Source organism: Bombina bombina, chromosome 1, assembly GCF_027579735.1.
Source record: "Bombina bombina isolate aBomBom1 chromosome 1, aBomBom1.pri, whole genome shotgun sequence".
Taxonomy (NCBI): Eukaryota; Metazoa; Chordata; class Amphibia; order Anura; family Bombinatoridae; genus Bombina; species Bombina bombina.
Window position 1 is genome coordinate 636318857 of NC_069499.1, and position 16194 is coordinate 636335050.

Sequence of the window (16194 nt, forward strand, 5' to 3'; positions counted from 1 at the left end):
GATTTTATCAAAGTGTGGATTTTCGGAGTCAGTAATTGATACCTTAATACAGGCTAGGAAACCTGTTACCAGGAAAATTTACCATAAGATATGGCGTAAGTATTTACACTGGTGCGAATCCAAGAGTTACTCATGGAGTAAGGTTAGGATTCCTAGGATATTGTCTTTTCTACAAGAAGGTTTAGAAAAGGGTTTATCTGCAAGTTCTTTGAAGGGACAGATCTCAGCTCTGTCCATCCTTTTACACAAACGTCTGTCAGAAGTTCCAGACGTTCAGGCTTTTTGTCAGGCTTTGGCCAGGATTAAGCCTGTGTTTAAGACTGTTGCTCCACCGTGGAGCTTAAACTTAGTTCTTAACGTTTTACAGGGTGTTCCGTTTGAACCCTTTCATTCCATTGATATCAAGCTGTTATCTTGGAAAGTTCTGTTTTTAATGGCTATTTCCTCGGCTCGTAGAGTCTCTGAGTTATCGGCCTTACATTGTGATTCTCCTTATCTGATTTTTCATTCAGACAAGGTAGTTCTGCGTACTAAACCTGGGTTCTTACCTAAGGTAGTCACTAACAAGAATATCAATCAAGAGATTGTTGTTCCATCATTGTGCCCTAACCCTTCTTCAAAGAAGGAACGACTTCTGCACAATCTAGACGTAGTCCGTGCCCTGAAATTTTATTTACAGGCAACTAAAGATTTTCGCCAAACTTCTTCCCTGTTTGTCGTTTATTCTGGACAGAGGAGAGGTCAAAAAGCATCTGCTACCTCTCTCTCTTTTTGGCTTCGTAGCATAATACGTTTAGCCTATGAGACTGCTGGACAGCAGACTCCTGAAAGAATTACAGCTCATTCTACGAGAGCTGTGGCTTCCACGTGGGCCTTTAAGAATGAGGCCTCTGTTGAACAGATTTGCAAGGCTGCAACTTGGTCTTCTCTTCATACTTTTTCCAAATTTTACAAATTTGACACTTTTGCTTCTTCTGAGGCTGTTTTTGGGAGAAAGGTTCTTCAGGCAGTGGTTCCTTCCGTGTAAAGATCCTGCCTGTCCCTCCCGTCATCCGTGTACTTTAGCTTTGGTATTGGTATCCCATAAGTAATGGATGACCCGTGGACTGACTACACTTAACAGGAGAAAACATAATTTATGCTTACCTGATAAATTCCTTTCTCCTGTAGTGTAGTCAGTCCACGGCCCGCCCTGTTTTTTATGGCAGGTCTAAATTTTAAATTATACTCCAGTCACCACTGCACCCTATAGTTTCTCCTTTCTCGTTTGGTTTTCGGTCGAATGACTGGGTGTGACGTAGAGGGGAGGAGCTATATAGCAGCTCTGCTTGGGTGATCCTCTTGCACTTCCTGTTACGGAGGAGTTAATATCCCATAAGTAATGGATGACCCGTGGACTGACTACACTACAGGAGAAAGGAATTTATCAGGTAAGCATAAATTATGTTTTTTCGAATTCGAATATAAATTCGAATTTTTCGAATTCAAATATTGCATAATTCGAATATTACATTTAAAGAAAAAGCATTAGAAATACTATTACAATCTAAATTCGAATTTTTCGAATTCGAATACACGTATTGCATAATTCGAATATTACATTTAAAGAAAAAGCATCAGAAATACTATTACAATCTAAATTCGAATTTTTCGAATTCGAATATTGCATAATTCGAATATTATATTTAAAGAAAAAGCATTAGAAATACTATTACAATCTAAATTCAAATTTTTCGAATTCGAATACACGTATTGCATAATTCGAATATTACATTTAAAGAAAAAGCATTAGAAATACTATTACAATCTAAATTCGAATTTTTCGAATTCGAATATTGCATAATTCGAATATTACATTTAAAGAAAAAGCATTAGAAATACTATTACAATCTAAATTAGAATTTTTCGAATTCGAATACACGTATTGCATAATTTGAATATTACATTTAAAGAAAAAGCATTAGAAATACTATTACAATCTAAATTCGAATTTTTCGAATTTGAATACACGTATTGCATAATTCGAATATTACATTTAAAGAAAAAGCATTAGAAATACTATTACAATCTAAATTCGAATTTTTCGAATTCGAATATTGCATAATTCGAATATTATATTTAAAGAAAAAGCATTAGAAATACTATTACAATCTAAATTCGAATTTTTAGAATTCGAATACACATATTACATAATTCGAATATTACATTTAAAGAAAAAGCATTAGAAATACTATTACAATCTAAATTCGAATTTTTCGAATTCGAATATTGCATAATTCGAATATTACATTTAAAGAAAAAGCATTAGAAATACTATTACAATCTAAATTCGAATTTTTCGAAAAGAATATTTTCGAATGTAATCGTAAAATTCGAAACCGAACATTCGAAAATCGAATGTTAGAATGTTATGTAAACATTTGAAATTCGAACGAACGAATGTGTTAAAATTCGTGCCGTTTTTCGAATGTTGCGAAACATTCGCCCATCCCTAATGTTTACATGGTCTGTTATTATCTAAACCTGTCGTCATATTCTAAGCCCTAGAACATTTGCACCACTTGGGGTAACAACGCAAACTTCCTTAAAAGGGTATTTAAAGAGCTACCTAATTCAACTTATTTTGGATTTTTAAAATTAGTCGCATATAGACAAATTTGGCCCTGAAAATGCATTTTTTCTTCTTCAAATTTTATGATTTTCTGGATTATTTTTTTTTTAACACTGAAGGACAGAATAACCAGCTGATTTTTCTTCCACATGTACTATCCGTGGGAGATTACACAAGAAAAAAACCCAGTGTTAATAGAAGTAACTCACTGAATTTAAAGGCTTAAAAACGTAGATAACGGAGGTTCATTTAGTCATATTTAGACAGCTATAGAGTTACAAAGGCACAACAAATCACAGAACTTAAATATAACACTAAAAGACACCATGATTTGCTGTATAGCTCTTATAGCAAAACAATTACAGGTATAGGCAATCCATAAATGCCTATTTTTTTTGCTACCATTGCAACAAGTAATTATCTATATCTCAGGAGAACATTTTTAAAAAAATTAAAAAATGTGGGGTTTTGCTCAAGATAGGAAACACCACCCAATTTTCAGAAAAATCTAAAATGTTGAGGCAATTGTTTTTTATTTTTTTTAAATGTGTTGATTTCATGTTAAATGTTTCTTCAGCCTTTTGGTTGGCTTTAGTCATAAAACAAAAGTGCTCATGTGTCGTCATACTAGATTAGCTCTAGCATTTCTTCCAGTATGTATGGTTTCCAAAACCTCGCAAGCAGTCAGAAATCTCATACACTTGCAGTATCCTTATGCAAATTATTTTAATAAGTATACCTGAATTATAAACGTACTGTACTCCATGATGAAACTGATAAACCATTCATTGATAATAAGTGAGCTCACTTTATAATGGTGATCTGCAGAAATAATGAATATTCATGTCATTGAGTTTGAATTTATAAGCTCACTGGACTACATAATAATGAAGTGTGACTTTATACAAAGCATGAAGAAATGTTAAATGGTGCTGAGGATTTAAAATAAACCTGCATCTACCTTACTTATACCATCTCCTTACATTTTTGCACTTACAAGAGCATCATCAATAGGCAAGTGAAAGGTGCTGCTGATTAGATGGTTCTCACTTTACTAGTTTAGTGTGACTTAAAAACCAGAGAGCATACAGCTAAGCATCCTTTGGAAAGAAATAATAATTCTATTCCAGAGAAAGAGAGAGTGTTGCAGTATCATGTTCTTATGAAGACAGAGCTGAGACAGGTGAGTAGACAGCAGGTTGGTAGCATACTGAAACATTCTTATTGACTGATAAGGACAACTCCCACAGCTGTATTACTGGGTAAGAATATTTTTTTCAACACTAACTGTATAACATTTAAAATATTTTTCAACTGAGCAAAGGAACAATGACTACTAGGGCTACTGTTTTATTAAAATTACTTAAAGGGACAGGACACCCCAACATTTTCTTTCATGATTCGGATAGAACTTACAATTTCAAACAACTTTCCAATTTACTTCTATTATCAAATTTTCTTCATTCTCTTGTTATCCTTTGCTGAAGGAACAGCATTGCACTACTGGCAGCTAGCTGAAAACATTCTAGTTAGCCAATCACAAGAGACAAATGTGTGCAGGCACCAATCAGCACTTGTGTAGGATATGTGCGTATTCTTTTTTTTTTTTTTTTTTTAAACTAGGGATACCAAGAGAACCAATCACATTTGAAAATAGAAGTGAATTTTTACGTGTGATAAAATTACATGCTCTATCTGAATCATACAAGTTCAGTTTTTATTTTCCTATCCCTTTAACCTTTTATGCAATGTTACTGGGAATTCTTAGACGCTTACTGTCACGCCACTCCTGACTGTTGCCACGGACGCAGGACTTGCTAGGGTAGAGTTGGCTCCTGTGTGCGTGCGGTGGTGACGTAATCGCGGAACATCTCTTCCTATCTGAAGCTGGTCAGGATCTCCTGTGGCGCGAATCCTGCGCGTATGTAAGTTCTTCACTTTCTACCTATCACTGCCCAAGTATAGGTGTTACTGTGTGTGCTCCTGGGTGCTATTATCTGTATATGCTGGATTGATTTAACGTTATTGAACTCTGCCTGTCTGACTAGTCTGCTTAACCCCTAAAGTACTGGATTGCCATAATGTTATTGAACTCTGCCTGTCTGACCACTCTGCCTGCTTAACCCTTGAACTTTTTGGATTGCTATACTGTTACCGAACTCTGCCTGCCTGACCATTCTATTAGTTTATCCCTGAACTGTTATATTACTGGATTCCCTTTCTTGCTGATTCCTGCCTGTTTCCGGTCCTTCTATTGGTTTATCCTTGAACTGCCATACCACTGGATTCCCTACCTGTTGCCGCCAAAGACTACCCTGCCTACTGTGAGTACTGCTTACCTCATTTTGCAAACTTTCTCTGCTCTGGGATGTTTCAGCTTGACGCCGGGATAAGAAAACTACTGGCCAAGTTTGGTCTGATAGTGGAATATCCCACAAGCATTACATTATACTTGGGCCATGGACCCAAATGAGGTAGCAAGAACAATTTATCTTCAAGGACAGATGTTAGGAACCCATACCATACAATTGCAGAGTGTGGACTCTAAACTAGAGGCTATAACTGCTCAGCTCTCCTTGCTAGTTGCAGTGAAGAATACCGCTCCTGTTGTTACACTGCCGGTCTCTGCTCCTAGTGCTGCAACTTCTTCCCTTGCTTTTGAAAGTATATTCCGGATATCATTACCTGACAAATATGAAGGTACTACTGATTGTAGGGGCTTTGTTAACTAGTGCAGGCTGCACTTTCGCAATGATCCTCACACCTTCCAGTCTCATCAATCAAAGGTCACCTTTATCATTTCCTTATTGAAAGATAAGGCCCTGGCCTCGGTCTCTTCCCCTCTTGGAACAAAACGCTCAACTCCCGAATGATGCTGGTGCTTTCATTTCTGCATTATCTTCTGTGTTTGGGACTTCTGGCTGTGCTTCTGCTGCAGAATACTCTCTCCTGGATCTCCGCCAGAGCAATAGAACTGTGGCACAATATGCCATTGAGTTTTGCACCTTGGCACTTGAGACCAGTTAAGATGGTAGTGCTCTCAAGGCGGCCTTTAGGAGAGGTTTGCATGAACGCATCAAAGATGAACTTACTTTTCCTGATGTTTCTTCTTCCTTGGATGACTTCATAACACTTTGTATCAGTCTAGATTCTTGCTTCCAGGAGAGACAAGCTGAGAGAGACAGAACTCGTAGAAACCTTCCCTCTCGTCTTCCTACTCGTCTGGTCTCTACACTATCCTCTACTGAGGTAACTGGAGGTGCTGAAAGGGGTAGAGGAACCCATGGATCTTTCCTCCTTCAAACCCACAGAGTCTGAAAGACAGAGAAGAAGGAGATTGAGACTATGCTTTTATTGTGGTTCTAACTCCCACCAACTAAAGAATTGTGATATTCGTCCGGAAAAGCCAATGCTTAGAGGATAATACTGAGGTACCTTTAAGCATGATCACTACTAAATCCGCTCACTCCTCTCGGATCTTGGTACTTGTTGCCCTTGCCTTATTTCAGAATTCTGTCCACGCTCAAGCCTTCATTGATTCAGGGGCAGCTGGAAATTTTCTGTATCACCGTTGTTGCCTCTTCTGCAGAAAAGCCATTGTCTCAAAATAACTACTCTGGATGGCACTCCCCTTGGTTCAGGGTTAATCCATTTTGAATCAGCACACCTAACACTGACTGTGGGAGTCCTTCATACCGAACAGTTGCAATATGATGTTATTCATTCCCCAGCACAGCCTGTCATCCTAGGTCTTCCTTGGCTTTGTATACACAATCCACAGTTCGACTGGACTGAGGGACAGTTGGTCTCCTGGGGTACCTCCTGCTTCCACTCCTGCCTTGCTAATGTTACTCCTCTGCTCCGCATCCCCATAGCCAGTCTACAGACTTCTTCAAGCCTTCCCTCAGTATATGCGGATTTCACAGATGTTTGAAAAGAAAGCAGCCGATGTGCTGCCACCCCACCGTCCTTACAACTGTAAAATTGACCTCTTTCCCGGAGCCCCGCTTCCTAAAGGGAGGAATTATCCACTCTCTAATGTTGAAACCAAGTCCATGGAGGCGTATATTCAAGAGAACCTAGCTAAATGTTTCATTTGCCTTTCCTCCTCTCTTATGTTTCATTTGCCTTTCCTCCTCTCTTGCTGGGGCTGGGTTTTTTTTTCGTCACTAAGAAGGATGGTGGGCTCAGACCCTGTATTGACTACAGGGCCTTAAACAGTATTACTATCAAGAATTGCTATCCCATTCCTTTGATCACTGAACTTTATGATTCGCTTCAGAAAGCTCGCTATTTCACCAAGCTGGACCTACATGGGGCATACAATCTGATTCGTATCTTACCAGGGCACGAATGGAAGACTGCCTTTAACACAAGATCAGGGCATTACGAATACCTCGTAATGCCCTTTTGGCTGTGTATTGCCCCTGCAGTGTTCCAGGCATTTGCCAACGATATCTTCCGTGACCACCTCAATCGCACTGTCTTCGTCTACCTGGATGAAATCCTTATTTTCTCCTCCACCCTGGAGGAGCATCATAAACATGTGAGACAGGTACTTTTACGTCTTAGAGACAATTCTCTGGTAGCCAAACTAGAAAAATTATAGTTTGATCAAGTTTAAATCCAGTTCCTTGGCTATATTCCATCTGGAAGGAAGGTTTTGCCATGGATCCTTCATGGATCCTTCTAAGCTCACCGCAGTTCTGGAATGACCTCAACCCACTTCATTAAAGGAACTACAGAGATTCTTGGGGTTCTCCAATTATTACCGCAAGTTTATAAAGAACTTTTCCCAAATAGTCGCTCCACTCAATGAGTTGACAAAACGGAACATAGACTTTAAACATTGGCCTCCTGAAGCCATAGATGCCTTCTCTCGTCTGAAAAAAAACCTTTTGTTCTGCTCCTGTGCTCTGCCATCCTGATCCTGATCTGCAGTTCACTTTAGAGGTTGATGCCTCCGAGATAGGAGCTAGATCAGTTCTAACCCAAAGGGATCCTTCGACCTCCAAGTTGCACCCTGTAGCCTTTTTCTCTAAACGCTTTACCCCTGCAGAGAGGAATTACGACGTGGTTAATCGTGAACTCATCCTTTAAGATGGCTCTGACTGAATGGCGTCATTGGCTAGAGGGTACCACCAATCCCATTCAGATTTTCACTGACCACAAGAATCTGACTTACCTAGAGACTGCTCATCGACTCAATCCTCGACAGGCCAGGTGGGCCTTGTTGTTTTCCTGTTTTAACTTTGTGGTCTCTTATCTTCCTGGGATCAAGAACAAGAAGGCTGACGCCCTTTCCCGTCAGTTTCCTCAGTCTAGCGATTCCTCTGAAGCTCTTATTGAACACATCATACCCCCTTCCTGTGTGGTTGCTCAACTGAACACCGGTCTTCTTCAAAGACTGCAACATGCTCAGTCTAAAAAGCCTCCTGAAGCCCCCGTGGCTCCCGATATCTTCTTTGCACCTCTGAACCTACGCACTTTTGTGCTATCCTGGGCCCATGATAGTAAACTTTTAGGACATCCAGGTTTGACAAGGACTTTTAATCTTCTTTCCCGACATGTATGGTGGCCTACTATGAAGTTTGACGCTCAGTATTATGTGAAAGCCTGCACGACTTGTGCTGCCAACAAAACTCCCCGATCCTTGCCTCCTGGCTTACTCCAACCGTTGTCCATTCCCAAACAGCCTTGGACACACATAACAATGGACTTTATTGTGGACCTCCCTCCTTCTGACCATGATATGGTTATCTGGGTTGTGGTGGATCAATTTTCCAGACTGGCTCATTTTGTACCCCTAAAGAAACTGCCTTCTGCCCAAGAATTATCTCTTCTTCTGTTGACATGTGGTACGACTTCATGGCATTCCCATGAATATTGTTTCCGACAGAGGTCCACAATTCATCTCTACTTTTTGGAGAGCCTTTTGCAAGTTGATTGGAACCACTGTTTCCTTGTCTTCTGGCTACCATCCTCAGACTAATGGGCTAACTGAGAGAGTAAATCAAGATCTCGAAGCCTATCTCAGAACCTTTGTTAATTATCTCAATACCCCTAGCTGAGCTGGCACTCAACTCTCATTGGCACTCTTCTCTACGATGTTCTCCACTTCGAGCCGCAGCAGGTTACCAACCTCGTGTCTTCACTCTTTCTGCTCAGTCCACAGGGGTTCATGCTGCAGACCGACACGTTACTAATCTCACCACTCATTGGCAACGTATTCGCTCTCAGTTACGTTCAGCTGTCTACAGAAACAAGAGGTTTTGCTGATCATAGAGCTTCTGTGCGTGCTGTTTCGGTAGGTGAACGTGTTTAGGTCTCTACTCAACATATTCGTCTACTTCAACCCTGTCACAAATTAGGGCCTAGGTTTATCGGTCCTTACAAAGTTTTGAAAAGACTGTCTCCTGTTGCCTACAAAGTGGCCTTGTCCAGAACCCTGCGCATACACCCAGTCTTCCACACCTCACTACTCAAGCCCTACATCCAGAATAGATATACCTGGCTCCGTGCTCCTCCTCCGCTCTTGGTCCGTGGTGACCCTGAATATGAGGTTGTTGAGGTCCTGGACTCCAGATACAGGCGCAGACATCTATAGTATCTTGTACACTGGAAGGGTTACTCTGTGGCGGATTGTTCCTGGGTTCCTGCCCGTGATGTGCATGCTCCATCTTTGGTTTCCAAGGCTGAACTGTTATATTACTGGTTTCACTTTGTTTCTGATTTCTGTCTGTTACCAGTCCTTCTATTGGTTTATCCTTGAACTGCCATACCGCTGGATTCCCTACCTGTTGCTGCCAAAGACTACCCTGCCTTCTGTCAGTACCGCTTACCTCATTTTGCGAACTTTTTCTGCTCTGCTGGCCAAGTTTGGTCTGATAGTGGAATATCTCACGAGCATTACACTTACTTGGCAATATTCCTATTTAACTATTAAAGACTGATCCTCATCATAACAAATTCATATGTGCTGTCCACTAGTCTGCATACTGAAGCACCAGCCAATCCTATGTACTTTAGTATAAACTATTAAAGTTAGTTTCTATTCTGTACGTATTTACGGACATAGATTTTCAGATCACTGATCTATATTGTTGGTGAACTGTACAACTTTTATTAATTTTACTTTATTGTATTGAAACAACAATACAAAGAGAAAAACACAACAAACTTGAATGCCAGTGTTATACCCTTAAAGGGACATGAAACCCAACATTTTTCTTTCATGATTCAGAAAGAGAATACAATTTAAAAAAAGTTTTCAATTTACTTCTATTATCAAATTTGCTTTGTTCTCATGTTATTCTTTGTTGAAGAGATATCTAGATAGGTAGTGTGCACATATCTGGGGCGCTACATGATAGGAAATAGTGTTGCCATCTACTGCGCTTTCTAATATATTCTACTATTGCAAAACTTCTCCCATATAGTACTGCAGACACGTGCACACTCCTGAACTTCCCTTCCTGCTTCTGAGCCTACCTGGGTATGCTTTTCAACAAAGGATACCAAGAGAATGAAGTACATTTGATAATAGGAGTGAACTGAAAAGATAAAATTGCATGGTCTATCTGAACTATGAAATATTAATTTGGACTTTCATGTCCCTTTAAAGGGACACTAAACCCATTTTTTTTCTTTCATGATTCAGATAGAGCATGGAATTTTATGTAACTTTCTAATTTACTCCTATTATCATATTTTTCTTCATTCTCTTGCTATCTTTATTTTAAAAGCAGGAATGTAAATCTTAGTTGCCAGCCCATTTTAGGTTCAGCACCATGGATAGCGCTTGCTTATTGGAGGCTGACATTTACCCACCAATAAGCAAGCATTACCCAGGTTCTCAACCAAAAATGGACCGGCTCCTATGGATCACATTCCTGATTTTTAAATAAAGATAGCAAGAGAACGAAGAAAAATTGACAATAGGAGTAAATTAGAAAGTTGCTTAAAATTGCATGCTCTATCTGAATCATGAAAGAAAAAAATTGGGTTTAGTGTCCCTTTAAGTTATCTAAGTTTAGGTTACATTTGTGAAGTAACATTACACACACTATATATTTAAAGGGACATGAAAACCAAATTTTTTCTTTTATGATTCAGATAGAGAATACAATTTTAAACAACATTCCAATTTACTTGTATTATCTAATTTGCTTCATTCTTTACATATTGTTTGTTGAAGAAATAGCAATGCACATGGGTAAGCCAATCACACGAGGCATCTATGTGCAGCCACCAATCAGCAGCTACTGAGCCTATTTAGATATGCTTTTCAATAAAGGATATCAAGAGAATTAAGCAAATTGTATAAAAGTAAATTGGAAAGGTGTTTAAAATTGCATGTGCTTTCTTAATCATGAAAGAAAAACATTGGGCTTAATGTCCCTTTAATGTAACAGGAGAGAATTGTCCTGTCCTTGAGGACAATCAATAGTAGATGCACTTTTATACAAAGAGAGGCTCTCAAGCTTACAATGTAAAGGAAAGCAAATGACACAGAAAGTGACACAAAGATGAAGAAAAGTCAGTTTGTGTTTTTTTATTAATTAAAATTATTTAATCTGAAATGGGAGTTGATGTGTTACAATAGTAAGGATAGGAAAATAGTGCGACAGAATGTTAACAAGGAAAGGTAATGAGTAAAGTGTAGCAGTATGGGCAGCTTGGAATACATAGACTGCTTCTCTATCTTGCAATCCAATCAATTGTGACAACTGCACTGTAGAGCAATTACAAGGGAGTTATATATTAGAGTAGCTGTTGTGGAGGGTGTGAAGTGCATGTGTGAGACAGGTGAGAGTTATGTGATGTGCTGAGAGAGTTTGGAAGATTAGTGAATGATGCCCCGCAGCTTGTAATTTAGGTGAGAGTGATCTGATGTGCCAGGACAGGTTGGAGGATTAGTGAATGGTGCCCTGCAGCTTGTAATTCAGGTGAGAGTGATCTGATGTGCCAGGACAGGTTGGAGGATTAGTGAATATTGGCCTATTGTATGAATAGAATGGGATGTGAGCTTTGTATGGAGGGGACATGGGTGGGTGGCAGTTTTCAACTCTGAATTCAAAATTTTGGGTAGTATTGTCATATAAATAATAAATTTATGGTTAGATGTTTTATACATAGCCCATTTTTTTCTATAAATTGCAAGATAGTACAAGGTGATAAAAATATATATTTCTCAATCTATAATTGCTCATTTTTATTGAAAACATTGAAATAAATTTCTACCATTTATTGTTTTGGGAAGGTGAACAGATGCTTATGTGAAACCACAATATGTAGATATTTAAGAAAATAATGACTCCCATAATGTTGTTTACCCTGTACACTTTCTTCATATTTGGATATTAACCTACTGTTTTTCTGACTGGCAGGGATTCTTGGACCTGTAGTTTATTTCTTCCAGCTGTAAGATGGCGCGGGCTGGCTGCTGGCCAACGTGCTGTCTCTGTTTGTGGCGGTTGCACAGTTGTGACTGCAGTGAATCAAGGAAACCTGCGAAGAGGAGTACGGTGAGCATACGAGTCAAACACTTCTTATTTCTGTGTTCTGTTTAGTTCCTTCTAAATACAGGGAGAGTCCACAGCTGCATTCATTACTTTTGGGAATACAGAACCTGGCCACCAGGAGGAGGCAAAGACACCCCAGCCAAAGGCTTAAATACCGCCCCCACTTCTCTCTTTGGGACTGAAGTTTTTAGTAGTCTTGTCAGCCTCTCAGTGAGAGCATTGATGAAAGTTATAGTCCGGAGATGTAGGGAGAGTCTTTCTGCGAAACCATCCCGACTCATATTAACAGCTCCATAAGCAATCAGCGTTGACGAGTTTTGCTGCCTGCTTTTCTGCACTCAAGTCCATGTCAGAAGATCTGCTACAATCTGTCAAACTTGAAGGACCGTGTTGCTGTTCCACGGCATAGATTCCGGTAAGATCGTTTCAATTTTTACTTGCATGTTAATGTATAGAAGACAGGGTCTCAGTGGGACTCCTTTATCTTTATGGAATCAAGGGTTAATATCTCCTGAGGGGGATTCTTGAACAGTGGGGCTTTAATCATGTTTGTTATGTCATTCTGACTGCTTATGTGTAGAGATGTTTAGACGTTTTGGGGCTCATAGGCTATTACGGAACGACCAGGTTAATTTTCCAGCTGCGCAGTTTTATTAGACTGGCGCGCTTTTCCTTAGAGGAAGCTATCCTGCACGATGCACAACGTGACCGGGTGCGATAACGTTTTTTTGTTTTCCATTTCCGTATTCCTGACCGAGCGTCTGCGGAGAGGATCTGTTTCTCTACCTGTCTGGGTCAAAGTAGGTGGTGAGTGCTCCAGCCATTGGGGGTATATGGTGCCAGTTGTTTTTTGTCCATAATCTACTTAATCGAGTTATGGAGGATTCTGATATAGAGGGGGTTTCCTCTGATTCAGGGAGATGGATACTTTCCTGTCATCATGTTGAGGAAATTCCGATTTTAGGGACCGTATCGTTTCAGTAACCCCGTCCTGATCCTAGATTTCTTGGGATTTAAGATTTTTTTTATACAGTATCCTGTTTCCTGGGTTCTGGTTGCTCCTGCTTTTTTGGCAGTTCTGCTAGCAGTTTTAAGGAATCTCTCTTGTCCCTTCCATCCTTGGCATTGATTTTGGATTAGAGTTCCTGGGGTAGGCCCAGGGTGGTTCTTTGGATGCTGTTTGGTCTTTCAGACACAAAGTCTTTTTAGGCCTTTTTGAGTTTCATTACTCTATAGGCTTGCCCTGCAGTTTTCCTTCAGACCTCGTTGGTACTGTTGGAGGGTTATGTTTAGCCCAGTTCTGATTCTTCGGTTTGGCATTGTTGCTTATATATCTTCCAGATAGCATAGATTTTCTGGATAGTCTGCTCCAGTTTCCAGTATATGGTAGATCTTTCCCTGTTCTGGGAAAATTACCTTTGGTCTACTGGGGCGGTTTTGGCATATCACTTCTATGGAAAGTAGGAGAGTGCTAGGGAATCTTCGGTCATTCCTTCTACTCTGGGGACCTGGTCTTCTGCGTTTATTCCAGTTGGGTTCTTTCTGAAGTAGATCTTTTTTCTGACTCTAAGAGTTCGGCAGGAGGTCGAGGGACTTTGCTTCTGTGTGTACCTTTGTTCTGGATTTCCGAAAGGTTTTTTTTGAAGCTGTACCTTTGGTGGAATCTGGTCTAAGCTTTTTGGGCGTCCGTGGCTATCCTAAGGGGATCGTGGTTTGGGATTCTGGATCTTTTAGGGCTTGGGATGTTTATCTTCCTTGTCCTCTTCGACTATGTCACACCTTCTGGGTTGACTCAGTCTGACAAGAGCAGGCGTCAGGGTATCTGATTGCTCTGTTTGTGATGCGACTTCATTTCGTAGTTTGGTCTTCATTATGGGTGCTTCTTATTATGGAGTTTGGCAGGGTCTTTGCCTTTGGATCCGTGAGAGGGTTTTTTCTGAAAGGTGTCAGTCCTTTTGCTCAGCTTGTAGCTGTTCCCTCGTTATAATTTTGGGATGGGGACCTTCCCCCCCTGTTTTTGGTGGTGTGGTGTTGATTCTCCCTGTTTTTATATCTCTTCTTGAGCTTCTATTTTCTCCCTTTCTAGGGTGTCCTGGAGAAGGGGTTAATTAGCTGGTTATTGGATGGGACGGCTAGTTCTTATAGCCTTGGGGTTAGCCTGGCTACCTAACAGTCGGGCGGTTACAGGTTGTTCATCTGTCGCCTTCTGCCCTGGTATGTGAGCTCCTAAGCAGATTCTAGATATCTGTTTCTGTTCTGTTCCCGAGATTAATTAACTTTTGCTGTTCATTTCCTTACGCTAGGATGTGAACTGCTGTCAGGCAGCTGCGTTCTATTTTTTGCCTTTTCAGGAACTTAGTCTTCTTGTTAAGGTTTTACATCGGTTCTTGGTATCGATGCAGGAGATGGTCCTTGAATTTTCTATTCTTTGGCCTGTTCCGTTAGGGAGTATTCTCTACATGTCCTAGTCTCTCTTGCAGTCTGGTAATCCTCTCCTTGGGGTTTTTTCTTTATAAGGAACTTTTCCTTCGGGTTTTGCAAGGTGCTTCTCTCTCTGTTGTTCCCTTTTTTCTGGGATCATGCCTCGAGGTCCTTTCAGACTTTCTTTAGCGTACTCAGTTTGATTCTGTGTATCTTCCTATTCGGAAGTGTAAGGTGTTGGGAGTCTTGGTTGTCCCCCTTGTCCTGTTTGTGGAGGAGTGTTCTTCGCTTGACCTTGTAGACAGCGGGACTCTGGTCTCCTCAGAGTTTTTTTTGGGACCAGTGATTTTCTGTGGTCTCTGAAGTGGGCTGTTATGGTCCTAATTGTTGGGCAGTTACTTGGTCCTCCTAACATTTTTGGTTGATTTGTATCTGTTGAAGCAGTTTTCGGGAGATTGTTTTTTTTTTCAGGCTGTGGTGCCCTCAGATTGGGGCCGCCTCTCTTGTTACCCCCCCCAGTTAGCATTCAGTGTCGTCTATAGCTTGAGTATTGTTTTCCCAAAAGTAATGAATGCAGCTGGGGAGTCTCCCTGTATTTAGAAGGAAAACAAAACTATTTAAAAAACATAAATTATGACTTACCAGATCATTTCCTTTCCTTCGATACAGGGAGAGTCCACAGTTCCCGCCCGTACTCTCCGGTGGGCGGCCCTAAATTTAGTTGTTTTTTCTGGCACCTTTTTCACCTGTTATTTCTCCTACTGTTCCTCGTTCCCTCAGCAGAATGACTGGGGGATGAGGGAAGTGGGGGAGGGATTTAAACCTTTGACTGGGGTGGCTTTGCCGCATCCTGGTGGCCAGGTTCTGTATTCCCAAAAGTAATGAATGCAGCTGTGGACTCTCCCTGTATCAAAGGAAAGGAAAGTATCTGGTAAGTCATCATTTATGTCTTTTAAATAGTTTTGTTATAAAAGTGTTTACGTACAATGTGTTCGAAACCATATTATACATTACTCACCTTTATTGGTTTTATATTGATTGAAGGGCCAAAAAAAGTAAAAAATGACATTTTCTAATTCGCTAGATGTGCAACTATTGCTGCTGATTGGATCAGTTACGGTTTGCTCTTGTAGTAAAATTAAATGCTCTAATGAATTGGAACATGCAATTATTTGACTATTATGGCCCTTTAAAAAGAATAATTATATGTTGCTTTGCATATATAAGATGAATGAACAATGGAAAGCTTGACCCGTGTATTATTTCCTGTATATGCTTGTTAGTCTGCAATATATTCACTTTTTTATCATTGTATTAAATTAATTACTTTAAAAAACTAAGCTAATCATGTAACAGAACAAAAAAAAAAAAACACTGTTGTATCATCCTGCTGATACCTCACATTATATTACATAATTCAAATCTAGTTAATTAATTCCCTAACCCATAGGGCTTAAAGGGACATTAAAACACTAAATAAATGCTAGATAAAACGATGCATTCAACTAAAAGTTTAGTTGGAGAATAACATGTAGATGTATTTCTGTTTAAATGATGACAAAATAAGTGTAAAGTTTTTGTGTTTATAAAACAATGGGAGCTGCCATGTTGTAAATGAGGTTACCTTCTCTGCTGTGG

At 39.9% G+C, this 16194-nt stretch overlaps 1 protein-coding gene across 9 annotated transcripts in view; it reads left to right on the forward strand.

Moving 5' to 3' along the window:
• Nucleotides 1-16194, forward strand: part of GDPD2 (glycerophosphodiester phosphodiesterase domain containing 2) — a 223337-nt gene that overhangs the window by 90657 nt on the left and 116486 nt on the right. For 8 of the 9 annotated variants that reach the window (XM_053699059.1, XM_053699062.1, XM_053699061.1 and 5 more), the window contains one exon: nucleotides 12001-12138. In XM_053699059.1, coding sequence (XP_053555034.1) covers nucleotides 12040-12138 — 99 coding nt within the window. In that variant the 5' untranslated portion in view covers nucleotides 12001-12039. Of the gene's footprint in view, nucleotides 1-12000; nucleotides 12139-16194 lie in introns of those variants that run through there. The other variant, XM_053699067.1, reaches the window with a different exon arrangement.